An 18,973-nucleotide genomic window follows, 5' to 3' on the forward strand; every position below is an offset into this window, starting at 1 on the left:
AGTGAGAGAGAGAGAAATAGAATGCCTGCCTTGAAGACAGACAGGTGCTGGGTGAAGGAAAATGGGGACATTGGTGGCAGAAAAATTGCACTGGGGAAGGGGGTATAAATTTGACTGAAACTCAATTGTGAACATTTTTGTAATCATAGTGCTTAAGTAAAGAATTTATTAAAAAATCAGTATTTCAAATATTGCTCTCAAGAAACTCAATGTAAACTACTCAGATTCATATATATGCATATATATATATATATTTATATATTATATAAGATATATATCTTAAAGAGTTGGTATTGATATTTTGATTTCTTGGTCAATAGAGATTTGATTCCAATTCAAACATTGTATGATATGACCACTGCCAGGAATGAAGCTCAAGATTATATGTGTCCCAAACACCTTTTCTTCAATGAAGTATTCAAATTCATCAACCTCCCAGACACTTTACTTTGTTCCTTAATTATTTACTTTACACAATGGAATATTATGCAGCCTTCAGGAGAGATGAAGTCATGAAATTTTCCTATACATGGATGTACATGGAATCTATCATGCTGAGTGAAATAAGTCAGAGGGAGAGAGAGAGAGATGCAGAATAGTCTCACTCATCTATGGGTTTTAAGAAAAATATAAGTCATTTTTGCAACAATCCTCAGAGACAATGAGAGGAGGGCTGGAACTTCCAGCTCACTTCATGAAGCTCACCACAAAGAGTGGTGAGTGCAGTTACAGAAATAACTACACAGAGAACTACCATAAGCATGTGAATGAATGAGGGAACTGGAAAGCCTGTCTGGAGTACAGGTGGGGGTGGGATGGGATGGAGGGAGATTTGGGACATTGGTGGTAAAAATGTTGCACTGGTGAAGGGGGGTTGTTCTTTACATGACTAAAACCTAATCACAATAATATTTGTAATAAAGATGTTAAAATAAAGAAAAATATTAAAAATAAAAAATTTACTTTATACATCTTTAATTGTGTATTAAAATAGCATTTATCACTGCATTATATGTTTACATGTAAAATAGGTTTTTAAAGTATCATTTATCTTCTAGAAATACACATAAATCCTGAATTTGAAATTATCAGAAAGCTGAACACTACAAAGAAGGAGAGTTGGGGGGTTATTGTTTCATGCACATAGATATTTCTGGAGAGATTGAAAAGTTTGGAAATCGCATGTGTTAAAAATAATAGTGCTATGCAATTAGTGTCACTAAATCACATGCTAAAATAGCAAGACTTATATACAAAAATTAAAAATAGTTTTCAAACAGGCTATGAGATTTATTTAATCCAATCACAGTTCTTATGTTTAATCCCTTGTTGGTACATTTACTGAGGTATTGCTCCCACATTTCAAAAAATGCATCTTAAGTGGCTCAGGATATATTTATGAGATACTGAAATAACCATCCTTATACCAACCTGTGCATCTTCAAATGTATACCTTCCAGGATCCTTTACATTTTGTGTAGTTTTGTCATAACTCTTAGAATCCAAATTAATGGCACTGGGGGCACCTGGAGCTAGAAATTCTTGCCATATTTCTTGTACTCGGGAGGGAACTTCTCTAATAGGTCTTTTCTTCAGGTCTTCCACTGCTAGCCAGAATCTATGCAAAAGAGATACCAAATACTTCAACCATTCATATTTTTAAAATTCTTATAATATTGATTGATCATACCATCATAGTAATATATAATTAAAGGACTCACTTTCTTTGAGTCTTACTTTATATGTCTTTTACTAATTTAACTTTATTTTATTTTATTTTGTTTTGTTTTTGCTTTTGGGCCACACCTGGTGATGCTCAGGGGTTACTCCTGGCTATGCACTCAGGGCCATATGGAACACCGAAGGATTGAACTGCGGTTCGTCTTAGGTTACCGAGTGTAAGGCAAACACACTACCACTTGAGCCACCGCTCTGGCCCCTAATTTAAGTATTTTTATGGGACCAGACTGATAGGTGATTGGGTAGGATGTATGTCTTGCACATAGACAACCTGATATTAACCTTTGAGATTCCATATAGTGTCCCAAGATCCCTGAGTACAGACAAGGTGTAAGCCCTGAGCACTCTCTAGTGTGCTCCAGAATATTATCAGTTTTTTTATTCTACAATATTTTTAAAAGGCAACATTGAAAGTAATCTCTTAAAAGTGCTATTCAAAATAGAACTGTTAGTCATCATTCTACATAACTTTGATTTTAGTGAAATAAGATTACATATTGAGTGAGCCATTTATTAAAATGTAAGATAAGTTGGGAAGATAATAAGGGCAAGAGACATAACAGATTGTGGGGAGTATATGTTTAGAACTTTAGAGTGACCTAATGGCAACCTCAACACAAAAGTACATAGAAGAAAATGATAAGTAAATGGAACCAAAGTCACTTAAAAGCAGAAGGAAACAAGTAAGGACTACAGAACTACAGGGACATATGGCAATAACACAAAATCCACATAGAAAATTTTGGGGGGTTGGGACACACCAAAATTTGGGGGAGGATTGGGTGGCAGTCAGGAATAAGTCCTAGTGCTCAGAAATAGCTCATGGCAGGCTTGGGGTACCATATGGGAAATATATATAATGTTATATATATAACATTCTCTATGACATGTTGGCATACTCAAATAAATAATTAAAATTAGTTATTTTTTATAAACATAACACTATAAAAGTCAAAGTAAATCATAAAAATAAAGTTATAAAAATCACAGGGTTATGAAAACTAAACAAAGTAACAGTTTAGTTTTGAGTGTGAACTAAGATACAATGGTTAACTAAGTTATCAGGGTGATAATATCCATCAAATATGAGGCTAATATTTAAGATATACCAACAAAACTTAACAAGAAAAAAAATCTAAGCCCATCAAAAAATGGGGAGAAGAAATAAGCAGACATTTCCTCAAAGAAGAAATACAGATGGCCAAAAGGCCCATTAAAAAAAGGCTCCACACCACTAATCACCAGGGAGATACAAATCCAAATAACAATGCGGTATTATCTCAAGCCAAAGAGACTGGCACACATCTTAAAAACAAACAAACAAACAAACAAACAAACAAAAACCAAGAACAACCAGTGCTGGCGTGATCTGGGAAGAAAGAAATTCTCATTCATGGCTGGTGGGAATTCTATCTAGTCTAGCCTTTCTGGAAAACAATATGAACATTCCTAAAAGACTGGAAACTGAGCCCCCATATGTTCTAGCAATATCACTCCTAGAGATAAACCCTAGGAACACAGAAACAATAATTATACTAACAACTACCATTACAATGATAGTGTGAGAGAGAAATAGAATGCCTCTCCTGAAGACAGTGAGAGGACAGAAATGGGAAATATATTCTGGTGGAACTGGTGAAGGCGGGTATCATTCAAAGACTGAAACCCAACTACAAACCTGTTTGTAACCACGGTGCTTAACCAAAATAATTGTAAAAAGTAAAATGATATCAGGGGTGATTTAATATTTCTAGAAATAAAAAAGAATGAATACATGAGATATCAAACTATATTGTACACAGCAAAACAGTATTAAGAAGGAAGCTCATAGAAATAAGGAAACAAGAAAAATGCAGTTTATTCTAATACTTAAGGGAGACGAACAATGTCTAAAATTATTAGAAGGAAAAAATAAAATTTTTATGACATGAAATAAGAAAAATTCACATAATACAAAGGATAAATAAAACCAAAAGAGCTTTTGAAAGGGATAAATAAAATTTTCATAATGTTAATTGTGCACCAGAGCAGTCCTGCTGGTTTTCAGCAATCATTCCTGTAGGCCAGTGGCTATGGCAGTTAATAAAGCTTAAACATTTTAAAAAGTGGTAAAAATGTTCAAAGTTAATATAACAGATAACAAAGTAATATTAATAACTTAATGTATCAAAATGTAGAATTTAGAATACCTCAAGATTGTATTCAACGGAAAATGACATATCATTTAAAAGTAAGAAAAGTAGAGTCCAAGATATAGAACAATGGGTTGGGTGCTTGACTTGAATATATTTGACTCATCTTTAATCCCTGGTATGGTCCCCTGAGCATGGCTGGTAGTGATGACTCAGCAGAGAGTAACGTGTAAGCTCTGAACTCTGCTGTCATGCCCCAAAGACTAATATATATGTAAATATACATATATGTGTATTATATATTTGTATATGATATGTATATATTTTATATAATAATATTTAAGCATCATGTGGTTTGGTTTCACTCTTTTTTTCTTGTATTTAGTTTTGGGGCCACACCCAATGATGCTCAGGGGTTACACCTGGCTATGAGCTCAGAAATTGCTCCTGGCTTGAGGGACCAAATGGGATGCCAGGGGATCGAACTGCGGTTCATCCTAGGCTAGTGTGGGCAAGGCAGGTGCCTTACTGCTTGCGCCACTGCTCTGGCCCCTAGTTTCACTCTTAGAATATACACCACCCTTTACCAGTGCACATTTCCTGCCAGCAATATATTCAGGATCCCTTCCACCACCCTCCCCCATGTGCTTCTTCTGGGTCAGACATCTCTCTCTCTCTCTCTCTCTCTCTCTCTCTCTCTCTCTCTCTCTCTCTCTCTCTCTCTCTCTCTCTCTCTCTCTCTCCTATTTGATTCACTTCTTTGAAAAATGTCATTGGTATACTTATGAAAGCTGCATAAAATATTTACAATGCTTTGGAACATCGCCATTTTAGTGATGCTTATCCTCCCAAATCTGTTAACAGAAGATATGTCTCCATTTCCGCGTGTCCTCGTTTATTGTATTTATTTATTTATTTATTTGGTTTGGGTCACAACCAGCAGCATTTAGGGGTTACTCCTGGCTTTGCACTCAGAAATTACTCCTTGCAGGCTTGGGGGACCATATGGGATGTCTGGAATCGAACCGAAGTCCATCCTGGGTTGGCCACATGCAAAGCATATGCCCTACTGCTATGCTATTGCTCTGGCCTCCTCTTTTATTTTTTAAAGTTGTGTTTTGTAGTTTTCTTTGTAGAGATCTTTAGGAGATTTAGTTAAGTTCACTTCAGGTATTTTATTTTATGACTCACAATTGTGAATGAGACTGCATTTTTTAATATGTCTTTATTTAAGCACCATGATTACAAACATGATTATTGTTGGGTTCCAGTCATACAAAGCACACACACCCCCTTAACCAGTATAACATTCTCACCAACAATGCCCCCAATCTCCCTCCCCCCCAACCAACTGCATGTATTCGAGACAGGCATTCTACTTCTCACTCATTAACATTGTCATGGTAGTTGTTAGTGCTGTTATTTTTCTAACTGCACTTACCACTCTTTGTGGTGAGCTTCATATCATGAGCCGGTTCTTCTAGCACTCATCTCTGGGCATCATAACAATAATGTATTTTATTTATCTTAAAACCCATAAATGAGTGAGATTATTCTGTGTATGTCTCTCTTTGCATTTGGTTTATTTCACTCAGCATAAGTTTCTATGTACATCCATGAATAGGAAAATTTCATGACTTCATCGCTCCTGATGGCAGCATAATATTTTATTGTGTATATGTACCACAGTTTATTTAGCCATCCATTTGTTGAAGGGCATCTTGGTAGTTTCCAGATTCTGGCTATTGTAAATAGTACTAAAATGAATATAGGTATGAGGAAGGGATTCTTGTATTGCGTTTTTGTGTTCCTAGTGTATATACCTAGGAGTTGTAGAGCTGGATCATATGGGAGCTCAATTTCCAGTTTTTTGAGGAATCTCCATATTGTATTCTATAAAGACTGGATTAGACAGCATTCCCACTAGGAGTGAATAAAAGTAGCTTTCTTCCCACATCTCCGCCAGCACTAATTATTCTTGTTCTTTGTTTATGTGTGCCTGTATTCGTGGCATGAGATAGTACCTCATTGTTGTTTTGATTTGCATCTCCCTGATAATTACTGATGTGGAGCATTATTTTTTGTTTTGGGGTCACACCCGGCACTGATCAGGGGTTGCTCCTGAGTCTATACTCAGAAATCTCTCCTGGCAGGCTCAGGGGACCATATAAGATGCCAGGATTCGAATTGCTGTCCTTCTGCATGTAAGGCAAACACCTTACCTCCATGCTATCTCTCCGGCTCCCAAATTTTTTTTCATGTGCCTTTTGGCAGTTTGAATTTCTTCTTTGAAAAATTGTTCCTCTCCCCATTTTTTGATGGGGTTAGATGTTTTTTTCTTGTTAAGTTCTGTCAGTAACTTGTATATCTTAGTATTGGCCCCTTGTCTGATGGGTATTGGGTGAATAGCTTCTCCCATTCTGTGGGCAGCTTTTGTATCCTAGGCACTATTTTCTTTGAGGTGCAGAAGTTTCTCAGCTTAATATAGTCCCATCTGTTTATCTTTTCTTCCACTTGTTTGAAGAGTGCTGTTTCCTCCTTGAAGATGTCTTTAGTCTCAATGTCATGGAGTCTTTTACCTATGTGTTATCCTATATACTTTATGGTTTCAGGTCTGATATCAAGGTCCTTAATCCATTTGGATTTGACCTTTTTGCATGGTGTTAGAAGGAGGTCTAAATTTGCTTTTTTTTGCAAGTGGCTGACCAGTTGTGCCAATACCACTTGTTGAAGAGGCTTTCCTTGCTCCATTTTGCATTTCTTATCCCTTTATCAAAGATTAATTGGTTGCATGTCTGAGGCACATTCTCTGAATACTCAAGTCTATTCTACCAATCTGAGAGTCTGTATTTATTTCAGTAACATGCTGTTTTAATGACTTTAACTGTGTAATGCAATTTAGAGTTGGGAAAATTGGGTTGCTCTAGCTATTCATGGGTGTTTATTGTTCCAAATAAATTTTGGAAGTGTTTGATCCACTTCTTTGAAGAATGTCATGGACATCCTTAAAGAGATTGCATTAAATCTGTATAATGTTTTGGAAAATATTGACATTTTAATGATGTTAATCCTCCCAATCCATGAGAAGGGTATAAGTGTCCATTTTCTTGTTTCTGCTTTTATTTCTTGAAGCAGGGTTTTGTAGTTTTATTGTATAGGTCCTTCACCTTTTAGTTAAGTTGACTCCAAGATATTTGAGTTTGTGTGATACTAATGTGAATAGGATAGTATTTTTAATGTCCATTTTTTCTTTATCATTATGAGTGTATAAGGCCATTGATTTTGGCGTGTTAATTTTGAGCCTGCCACTTTGCTATATAAATCTATTGTTTCTAGAAGATTATTGGAAGAGTCTATAGGGTTTTCTAAGTATAGTATCACATCATATGCCAAGCATGAAAGCTAACTTCTTCCATTCCTGTCTGTATTCCCTTGATATATTTTTCTTGCCTATTCATATGACAAGAATTTACAGCACTATATTGAATAGGAGTGGTGAGAGAAGGCAGCCTTGTCTTGTACCAAATTTTAGAAGAAAGGCTTTTGGTTTGTCTCCGTTCAGAATAACATTTGCCATTGGCTTGTGATAGAGGGCCTTGGCTATATTGAGAAAAGTTCCTTGCATTCCCATTTTGATGAGAGTTTTTTTTTAACAAGAATGGGTGGGTGTTGGACCTTATCAAATGCTTTCTCTGCATCTATTGATATGATTATATAGTTTTTATTTTTCTTTTTATTGATGTGGTATAATTGTGTTGATTGATTTAGGTATATTAAATTATCCATGCATTCCTGGAATGAAACCTACTTGGTCATGATGTATGATCTTATTGATGAGGTGCTGGATCCTATTTGCCAGATTTGCCAGAATTTTGTTGAGGATCTGTATCTATGTTTATCAGGGATATTAGTCTGTAGTTTTTTAATTTATTTTTGCAGCATCTCTGTCTAGTTTTGATATCAGGGTGAAATTAGCTTCATAAAAACTACTTGGGAGTATTCCTGATTCTTCAATTTCATGAAAGATCCTGAAAAATATTGGTAGTAGTTTCTCTAGAAAGGTTTGAAAAACTTGGTTAGTGAATCTATCTGGGCCTGGGCTTTTGTTTTTAGGCAGATTTTGATTAACATTTTTATTTCCTCAGTAGTGATGAGTTTGATTAGATATGCTAGATCATACTGGTTTAACTGTGGAAGATTATAAGAGTCCAAGAATTTATCCATTTCTTCCAGGTCCTCATATTCGTGGCATAGAGTTTCTCTAATCTGATTACCCCTTTGAATCTCTGCAGTATCTGTAGCGATCCTCCCCCTTTCATTTCTAATGCTGTTTATTAAGTTTCTCTTAATAAATATTCACATTCATGAATACTATTCAATATAGTTCTGTAATACTTATCAAAGCAATTAGGTAAGAAATAGATATTAAGGATATTCATAGAAAAATAAGCCAATTTATCACTATTTGTAGATGACATGTAATAATTCTTAGAAATTTCTGGAAACAATAGACTTTGTACAGTAAAGTGGCTGCCTAGAGAGCAACTCGCAGAAATTGATAGCTTTTTAATATATAATTAAAAAGAAGAGATACATTTAAAAAAGTCAAATGTGTAATTGTGCTTATGAAAATAAATTACCTAGAAGTCAGCTTAAAAAAAGAGATAAATTATATACAAAGAGAGGCCAGGGAGGTGGCGCTAGAGGTAAGGTATCTGCCTTGCAAGATGCCTAGGACAGATCACGGTTCAATCCCCTGGCATCCCATATGGTCCCCCCAAGCCAGGAGCAATTTTTGAACATATAACCAGGAGTAACCCCTGAGCGTGAAATGGGTGTGCCCCCCAAAAACGTTATACAAAGAAAACTGAAAATCTCTACTAAAGAAATAAAATATAAGAAAATGGAAACAGATCTCTAAGTTCATAGGCTGAATGGATCAACGTTGACAATGTTCCCCAAAGCATTTTACAAATCCAAAGTAGTCCCAATAAGTATATCTATTACATTTATTAAAGATATAGAACAAATGCTCTTGAAGTTCACATGGAAAAATGCCCCACACAAACATGCCCCTGCAAAATAGTGAAAATAATCCATATATATATCTGTATATATATGTATATATGGCTTTATTTTCCAAAAAGTCAAATGTATAACAAGCCTAAAATAAGCAAAACAGTTTAGTACTGGAATAAGTAAATATCCTGGAGGAATTTAATGTAATTAAGATAGATACAAGGTATATTGACAGTTAATCTTCAGTAATAAAACAAAAAGTATCAAGTTGAACAAGGAAAGAGTTTCAAATGCTGTTCAGGTAACTGGTGAATCACATGCAAAAAATTGCAGTTTCATTTAAAACGTGAACAACAGTCGAATAAAAATGGATTTTGGACTTAGATATCAGACCTAAATTTGTGATAATTAATAAAATACTGATAGAACAGTTCATGATATTGAAACAAGAGGTATCTAAATTATTCAATTATATTTGCTAAGCAAATAAGAGCAACTATAAAAAAACGACTAAATTAAATAATCTTTTACATCATAAAAGAAATATAAGCACAATCCATAGAACAAGAAACATATTTTCTTACTATTCATCTGATTAAAGATTACTAGTTAAGATATATCAATTTTAGTAAAACTGCAAGGAAAACATAATAATCCCCCCCAAAACACATAAGGAGAAATTAACAGGAACTTCCTCAAAGAAGTAGTATAAGAGTATATTAAAAATACTTTATATATATTTATTATCAGAAAATAAAAATCTAGACAATGAAATACCACACAAGTGAAACAAATACATTTTATAAAACACAATCAGAGTTGGTGGGAATTTAGGTAAAGGAACATTAATTCACTCCTGGTAAGACATCCTTTATGGAAAACAATATAGTTACTCCTCAAGAAAGCTAGGACTTGAGATGTAATATGCCTCAACAATTCTACTTTTGGCATCGATTAAAAAAGAAAAATAAAAGTCTACCCTGAAAGACATTTTTTCTCCTATGTTCATGGTAGCACAACTCACTACCAAAATACGTGAACAAATTAAGTGAAAAAGAACTTATGAATAGAAAGAAGCTATACTATACCAATGAATAAAATACTATTTAACTATAAGAAAAGATAAAATTATGAAATATATTTTTACAAGGACCAATTTGGATAGCATTGTTAGTTAAAGTTACTCTGAAGGATATGGAAAAGCATGGAATGATCTCTTATATGTGTCATATTAAAATACTATTAAATATTATTAAATATTAAATAAAGTACCATATATTAAATATATTTATATATATTAAATATATATTTATATATATTTTATATATATTAAATAAAGTACCATATATACTCTAGTATAAGTATAAGGCAACTCCCTAATTTTATTCTAAAAACTGGAAAAACTAGTGACTCAAGTATAAGCCAAGGTGGAAAAAATGCAGCAGCCACTGGTAAATTTCAAAAATAAAAATATATACACAAAACAATTACAATTGAGGAATCAGAAGTTAAATATTTTCATTATTTATTGCTAAAGAAAAACTATAAACTAACAACAATAACTTTAAATTTTTAAATAAAGTGCAGAAAACTGTAGCTTAACAGGTAATCAAGCTAAGTCACAAAGGTTAAAAATCTTCCAAACTGGATTCCTCCTCCTCCTCATCTGTATGTCCAAACAGAGCTTCAGCTGTATCTGATGTGAGGGTATCAGCATAGACATTGTCATCATCACTGCTGTCAGACTCATACAAAGTGCAGAATATTGTAGATTAAATAGTTCAGTGACATACAGTTCAGTTCAGCTGCCTACCTCTTCAGTTCAGCCATGACTTATAGACTGAACTGAAGTACCGACCCTTCCAGCAGGTGGCAGAAGATGACTGGAGGCTACATGCATTTGATTCGGTGCACAAATAAACCTGTATAACCTGTATAACCTGAGTATAAGTCCAGTCTGGGTTTTTGGCACAAATTTTGTGCCAAAAAAACTTGGCTTATACTCAAGTACATATGGTATGTAACAAATGCCAAGACAACAGAAATAATAACTTGTCTTCAATAAGAAGGTTCCCACAGGGAGCTATTTGGGCTATTAAGTAGGGAGTACGAAAACTTTGGACGAACATATAAACACTGGGCAAATTATTATAATAGATTGTGTTATGCATAAAGCCCTATCATCAAGTTTTAAACCATCATAATCTTTAAAATAAAATAAAAATTAAAACTTCAAACATAATACATATAGTAAAAGGCAAATCCATAAAGAAAGAAAAATATTTCATAAAAACAGAAGAGACTGGTCCTCTGCGCCCACCAGCCTGCACACCTGTCCCCAGAGTGAGTGCAGTGCCCTGAGGCCGCTCCACCTGGGTGCACAGAGACCCCCGCATCTGCCAACCTGCGCGCAGGTACCCAGGGTGAGTGCATTCCCCTGAGGCCACTCCACGTGGGCACACAGAGTCCTCCAAGCCCACCAGCCTGCGCGCCTGTCCCCAGAGTGAGTGCAGGGCCCTGAGGCCGCTCCACCTGAGAGCGCAGAGACCCCTGCGTCCACCACTCCACATGCCAGTACCCAGGGTGAGTGCATTCCCCTGAGGCCGCCCAACATGGGCACACAGAGTCCTCCAAGCCCACCAGCCTGCACACCTGTCCCCAGAGTGAGTGCAGTGCCCTGAGGCTGCTCCACCTGAGCGCACAGAGACCTCCACATCTGCCAACCCACGCGCCGGTACCCAGGGTGAATGCATTCCCCTGAGGCCGCACCACATGGGCACACAGAGTCCTCCGCGCCCACCAGCCTGCACACCTGACCCCAGAGTGAGTGCAGGGCCCTGAGGCCGCTCCACCTGGGTGCACAGAGACCCCTGCGTCCACCACCCCATGCGCCAGTACCCAGGGTGAGTGCCGCCTCACTCTCCTGTCCCCAAAGATCACCTCACCCGACCCCGATCTTAGACAGGGGAGTGAAGTTCCCTGGCACGTAGCCGGTCAGAGACGCCTACGCCAGACCCATTCTGCGCAGCTGGGACAGACTGGGACCAATAGACTGGGTGAGCTTGGGCCTGCCACCTAGACCTTTGGGTAACCTAGAGCAGCCTACCCCCCTGAACCCTGGAGTGGACCTGGGACTCCCCAAGGGCTGAGGGCAGCTACCAGGTGGGTTTGGCTGCGGGAATTTCTTCTGCTGAAGCTCGGAGGGGGCGGAGCTCCATTGACTCCCAATTAGGGGAGGGAGGACAGAGAGCTAGGCTCAACAGTGCACACAACCATTGTGGCCAGGAGTGGAACTGCACGACTGACAGGAATAAGGAGAAGGAAATTGACCAGACCCACTGAAGGAAGGCTGACTTCCAGGTAGCAGAGGGGGGCGAAGGAGTTAGGCTCAACAGTGCCCTCCACCATTGTGGTCAAGAAAGGACCTGCACTAGCTGACAACAAAAGGAAAAAGCAACGGATCAGGCCACATAAAGAGCACAGGAGGAGCCAAACCTCAGCGAGCTTACCCAGCAACCCCCTCTAGAACAACGCTCAGGGTCCCATCCCCAAGCCACAGGGGACCAAAGCAGGCTGAATTTAGAAGGCACAGCACTCCAAACCATACCAATAAATGCAAAGAAATATGGGTAAATCGAGGAGAACCCTAACACCTGGAGATATGGAGACAAACCCTAGCAAGTTTCCAAGTCCACCAAAACACACAGATCCATGGGAAGGAGACCTAAAAGTAGCCATGAGGAAGGAAATGCAAGAATTGATAAAAGAAATGAAAGAAACGCTAGCTACCAAGTATAAGAAATCTATGGATGAAAAAATCAGCCAAGTTAAAGAAGAAATGTTAAAGAACATGAGAGATTCCATACAAAAAGAATTGAAGGAATTAAAAGACAAAGTAACAAGTCTTATGAGCAGAAACAGAGAGTTGGAGAAGCACATTGAAGAGCTCGAAGGAAAACAGTAAACAAAAAATGAACAAAACTAACAAAGAAATAAAAGGCAAAGCACTGGAAGAAAAAGTCCAGTATCTAATGACCAAGGACAAAAGAAACAATCTAAGAATTGTGGGTATACTGGAAGGGGAGGAAGTAGGGAAAGGGGAAGAACAAGTAGTCAGGGAAATAATAGCATAGAACTTTCCCACCCTCTGGAAAGAAACTTCAATGCTAATCCAGGAAGAGAAGTGAGTCCCTAATAAAATAGACCCTAATAAACCAACACCAAGACATATAGTAATCCAAATGGCAAAAAATTAAGAGAAAGATGAAAAACTTAAAGCAATAAGGGAGAAAAAAACCCTAAGTACAAAGGAAGGGACATAAGAATCAAACTAGATCTCCCATTTGAAATAATTCAAACAAGAAGACAGTGGAAAGACATATTTAAACACCTGAGTGAAAGAAATTTCCAACCCAGGGTACAATACCCAGCAAAACTATCATTTATATGGGAGGGCAGACTAAAAACATTCTCAAACAAGAACAAACTTGAATTATTTGTGCAAACAAAGCTGATCCTAAAAGACCTACTCAGATGAATTACACAATCCAAACCCCCAATTGTAACAACAACGACCCTACACAACACAACTGCACAACAGTTATCTCTGTCAATAATCTCCCTAAATGTCAACGGACTAAACTCTCCAATTAAAAGACACACAGTAGAGAATGGATTAGGAAAAATAAACCAGACTTCTGCTGTCTGCAAGAAACACACCTACAATGACAGGATAAGCATGGCTTAAAATAAAAGGCTGAGCCCCCCAAAACCAAATAAAGCCATAAAAATGGGGAGAAGAAATGAATAGACACTTCTCAGAGGAAGACAGAAGGATGGCCAATAAAAACATGAAAACATGCTCACCTTCACTCATCATCAGGGAGATCCAAATCAAGACAACAATGAGATATCACCTTACACCAGTGAGGATGGCTCACATCAAAAATAATGGGAACAATCTCTGTTGTCGGGGATGCGGTATGAAAGGCACTCTCATTCACTGCTGGTGGGAATGCCCCCTAGTCCAACACCGATGGAGAACAGTCTGGAGAGTGCTCAAAGAACTCATAATTGAGCTCCCATTTGACCCAGCAATTGTTCTCCTAGGTATATACCCCCAAGTTGGAAGGACATTCATCCCAAAATACGTGGCAACCTCACTATTTATTGCAGCACTCAGTATAATAGACAAGTCTTGGAACCAACCTCGATGTCCAACAACAGATGAATGGATCATTAAGATGTGGTATCTATACACAATGGAATACTACATGGCAGTCAGAAATGGTACAATCAAAGACTTTGCAGCAACATGGATGGACCTAGAACATGTTATGTTAAACAAAGTAAGTCAGAAGACAAAAGATAAACACAGAATGATAGCACTATTCTGAAGCACCTAGAACATATATCTTATACACAACTAATACTCAACCATCAAATAACAGGGTTTAACAGGGTAGAAACTCCAAACACTGTAATAGTCAACATATACTTGGGAGTAGTGTCCAAAATACATGAAAAAGGAACAACACAAAATTTGACTACACATTATACCACAAAGAAACCAGCAACACCAGAAACAGCAGCATAGAGAGAAGAGGTATGTAATCAGCCTTCTACAACAAAGGCCCATAATAATCCCTTAGAGATTGTTACAGGATCATAGGTAAAGAATACCACGGGAAATCACTGACTCTAATGGAAACATTCCATAGCACTATGTTTTAAAGCCTTTATCTTACTATACTTAAAATAACCTCTCAGCTTTTCTGTCCACAGGCGTTCTTGGATACAAAGGGTAAACAAACTAAATGCAACCCGGGGCTCAGTCACATAAGATACCATACACAGCTTGCACTATGAGATGGTCCCAAGAAAACTCTTTAACATACACTTTATCTCTAGGTTATACCTTCTTTTAGGAATTGAAGCACGTGACCAGTCAGACCACTGAAGCAGCAACTGTAACCTACAGAATTAATCTACAGGCCCTACTCATCGAATACATTCAAGCAAACTAGCATTCCCTTGCTATTATCTCCTCTCTTCTCACTACTTTCTTTTCTACTTTACTTTTCTTTTCTCTTCTCCCTTTCTTTTTAATGTATTTTCTCTTTTCTTCCTTCCTACCCCTTCCATATACTTTTCCCTTTCCACACTTTGGAAATCCAACTATCCCTTCACCCCTCAATCCCACCCAGACCTCCTACCATATTAAAACTCTTCACCCTCAGTCCTTAATCCATTAGGCATCAAGACTGACCTCCTACCCCAACGAATCAGTACCCAGCACCCAAGCGAAGTGATACCCAGTCAAACCCACACCTCGTCCCCTGCAAGAAAAGGCAGCCAACTCCCCTGTGAACTCATGCTGCGTGGCCCTCCCTACCAATTCCCCCTAACATGGACTGTTACTTGAAAACCGGACTTAGCTCCAAAAGTATTCCCAATGCAAGAACTCTTCCAAGACCTCCCTGTCGCAAATCTTTTGCCAATCTGAAGAAGGTCAGGGGGTGTGATGAAAAGGTGACTGGGAACCCACACACCACAAGAAAAACCCAAAAGACAATGGGAAAACCTGTACTTCCAATATACGTATAAGACTTGTATTACACCACCTCTTTACCTGCTTTTCCCCAAAAGTAAGGTAGTCATTTGCATCACTTTGTTCCTTTAAATACTTTGTTAATTCATTTTTTAAAAAATGTTTGTTCTACATATACATATGTGAGTACATATATTTTTATTCCTATTTTTATCTTTTTTGGGTGTGTGACCTGTTTCTGTTTTCTTCTCTGTCCACCCCCAAATGCACCGACAATATAATGTAGCACCATTTCTCCCTGCAAAGGCACACTAAAAAAAGGGGAAATCTTACATATAAAAAAGAGCTCTTATCTTCTAGGGATAGGAACTCATACTTGTTTACAATACAGGAATATCTCCTACCTTGAAAATATGTCACGCGGACCCAACTTAGACCTCAGGTGATTAGACACCATCCGTCCAGCCTTGAACCCTGGATCCCAGACATAGAAACAACACAGTTTTTCACAACAGCTACAGGAAACAAATCCCAACCAGGACAGCTTTAATACTGCTGGGTCACCAACAAGTACCAGCTCTAATATGATATCCTGACAATGAGGAAATGGGAACAACTTGACCTAAGAGCAGGTTATCCTACTTTACTAGCTAACGATAAGACAAAATCAGAAGACTTGTCACCCTTTGGTAGGTCCAAAAGCCAAGATTGCGATTTACAGATGACTGGCTGCTAGAACCATGACCAGGCTGTATATTTCTTGGGACCAATAAAAAAGCCCTAGTCTAGGGTCTGAACTACGACCTGCACAACAACCATGATCCCTAGTTCCAAAGGTCTGGCAGAGAAATTGCAATGGAATGGGGCTTCTGGAAACACAATGAAAGACGCTATACTAAGTGCCATCCTAGGATCAGTGCAAAGACCAAGACCACCAACCACAGAAGATGGATTAAAATGACACTGAGGGAACAGAACTTCTAGAACCACAAAGAAAGACTTCATCATAAGTCCCACTCCTGGACCTGTGCAGATACTGAGATCTCTAGATACAGAGGTCTGATTTTATCACCCACGATGGAGCAGAAGTCATCCAAACACCACGAAAGCACCACCGGGAGAGTAAATGAACTGGAACAGAGTCTATAGTTCATCCCATGACAATATACACCAAGGGTGGAGAAACCCCATATCTCTTAGGCCAAGTAAATTCCTTTTCAAATGACCCCAATATTTACTGTGCCAGTGCAAGAGGGGGAAAAAAGCAAAAAGCACAAAACATTGTTTATTTTTATATATTATTTTTTATCTTCATTTATAATTATTATTTTTTATTTTTATTTACCTATCTACTTTTTGTTGATTTCTTTGTTTTGGTGTGATTATTGAAGTTGTTCTCCCCATTTATACTTATTTTTTTCTCTTCTTTTCTTTCTTTATGTGCTCTGCCATGTTTCTTATCTCAAGACCATGGTTTTTTTTTTTTTTTTTTTTTTTTTTGTGGTGCTTATCGTTATTGTTGGCATCCTCACTGGATATTTGACACTTCTTTTTGTACTTCTGGTGTGTTTCACCTTCTTTTTCTCCTTCATCTCTCAAACCAATGTTGAGAGCCTCTAGAAGGATTCTGCCCATTTTTGGCGCATTACACTTTTACCCCAGTTTATTACTTTTCTCTTCTTCAAACAAAACCACATAACTTGAACTAGCTAGTCCTGCCTCCCAGTTAGAGGGGGAAATAAGGGAGGCACCAAGACCAAACAGGTGCAAGACTACTAAGTAGTATGCTAGGTACAGAGGGGATCACATATTCTAGCAGCCCCGGGGGTGAGGGAGGAGCATATGGGAGGTAGGACGAAAACGGAGGTGTAGGGAGGACAAATCGGTGATGGGAATCCCCCCTGATTTTATGTAAATATGTACCTAAAATATTATTGTCAACAATATGTAAGCCATATGATCAAAATAAAAATTATATTAAAAAAACAGAAGAGACTATACCACAAAAACTTTAAAACACTGATGAAAGAAATTGAAGAAGACTTAAGGAAATGGAAAAATATTCCTTGTTCATAGATCAGAAGAATCAATGTTATCAAAATGACCATCTTACCTAAATGACTATATAGATTCAATGCAATTCCTATCCAAATTTGACAACATTCTTCATGGGTTTAGAACAATAAATTATAATGTTTATGTTGAACAATAAAAGACCTAGAATAGATAAGCCCATACTAAAAATTAAGAAACTGGGAAGCATCTCATTACCTAACTTGAAGTTCATCTACAAAGTCATAGTGATTAAAACAGTGGCCATTGGAATAAAGACAGATGTTCAGAACAAAGGCAGAGTAGAATATCTAGTGATAAACTGCAAACTGCAAATTAATTTTTGACAAAGGAGTCAAGAACATAAAATGGAATAAAGAAAGTCTTTTTAACAGTTTTGTGATAATTTGATAACCATATATAAGAAATTAAGATCTCTCTATATCTCACACCTCACACAAAATTCAATCAATTCAAAGTGGATAACGACCTTCAGATTTGACATAAATACATAGTTTATTGAGAAACACATAGGATAAACACTCCAACACAGACCTTAAATGAGTCTTCAATGATGAAATAACAATCACAAAAGCTACAGAATCAAATGTGAATAAATGGGAGTACACCAGACTAAAATGTTTCTGCATTGCAAAAGAAACATGGAATAAAATTAAAAGACAGCTGAGTGGGAGAAAATATTTGTACTCAAAACATCAGAAAAGGGTTAATATATAGGATATAAAAAGTCCTCAGTTAACCTCACCAAACCTAAAATGTCCATCAAAAATTGGGAGAGAAAATGAACAGACTCTTTTTTGAGGAACAACAGATGACCTATGGGCACCTAACTAAATGCTTACCATCACTATCATTAGGGAAATCTCAACCAAGCCAACAATGCAATATCATCTTATACAAGTGATGATGGCATATATTAAAAATATTGGGAACAGTTTGTTGTAGTTGGGATGTGGTGCAAGAGGAAGCCTTGTCCACCACTAGTGGTAATGCTGCCTCCTCAAACCTCAATGGAAAACAATATTGATAGTTATCATTAAATTCAAAAGTGATCTGCAATACGACTCAGTAATCCAACTTTTTTGTATCTATCCTGGAACAGAAAATAACTGATTAAAAATAATGTATGCCCACCACTATTCATCAGAGCATGCAGTAAAAGAGCTGAGCTTTCGCATCAGCCTAGACAACACAACCACATTTGAGTAGATCATAAATATTTGGCACATATATACAGGAGAATACTACATAAATGTAAAAAAAATGATGCAATCATGCATGTTCCTGGAACAAGGATGGAACAGGAAGTTATTATATTAAATAAAGTAAAGCAGAAGAAAGATAAATAAAAATGATATCACTTACATGTGGTATTCATTATAACTGCATGAAGAAATGCCATAATTTAAATGTGAATTGTTGAGAGGCCAAGAGGTCTTACTGCATTGGTGGTGTTTAG

The 18,973-nt window shown here is 37.2% G+C and overlaps 1 protein-coding gene across 2 annotated transcripts in view; it reads right to left on the reverse strand.

Annotated features, from left to right (window-relative positions):
- Positions 1–18,973, reverse strand: part of RGS7 (regulator of G protein signaling 7) — a 306,416-nt gene that overhangs the window by 24,038 nt on the left and 263,405 nt on the right. For both annotated transcript variants that reach the window (XM_049776515.1, XM_049776514.1), the window contains exon 15: positions 1,432–1,618. In XM_049776515.1, the coding sequence (XP_049632472.1) occupies positions 1,432–1,618 (187 nt within the window). The remainder of the gene's footprint in view (positions 1–1,431; positions 1,619–18,973) is intronic.

Source organism: Suncus etruscus, chromosome 7 (genome assembly GCF_024139225.1).
Source record: "Suncus etruscus isolate mSunEtr1 chromosome 7, mSunEtr1.pri.cur, whole genome shotgun sequence".
NCBI lineage: Eukaryota > Metazoa > Chordata > Mammalia > Eulipotyphla > Soricidae > Suncus > Suncus etruscus.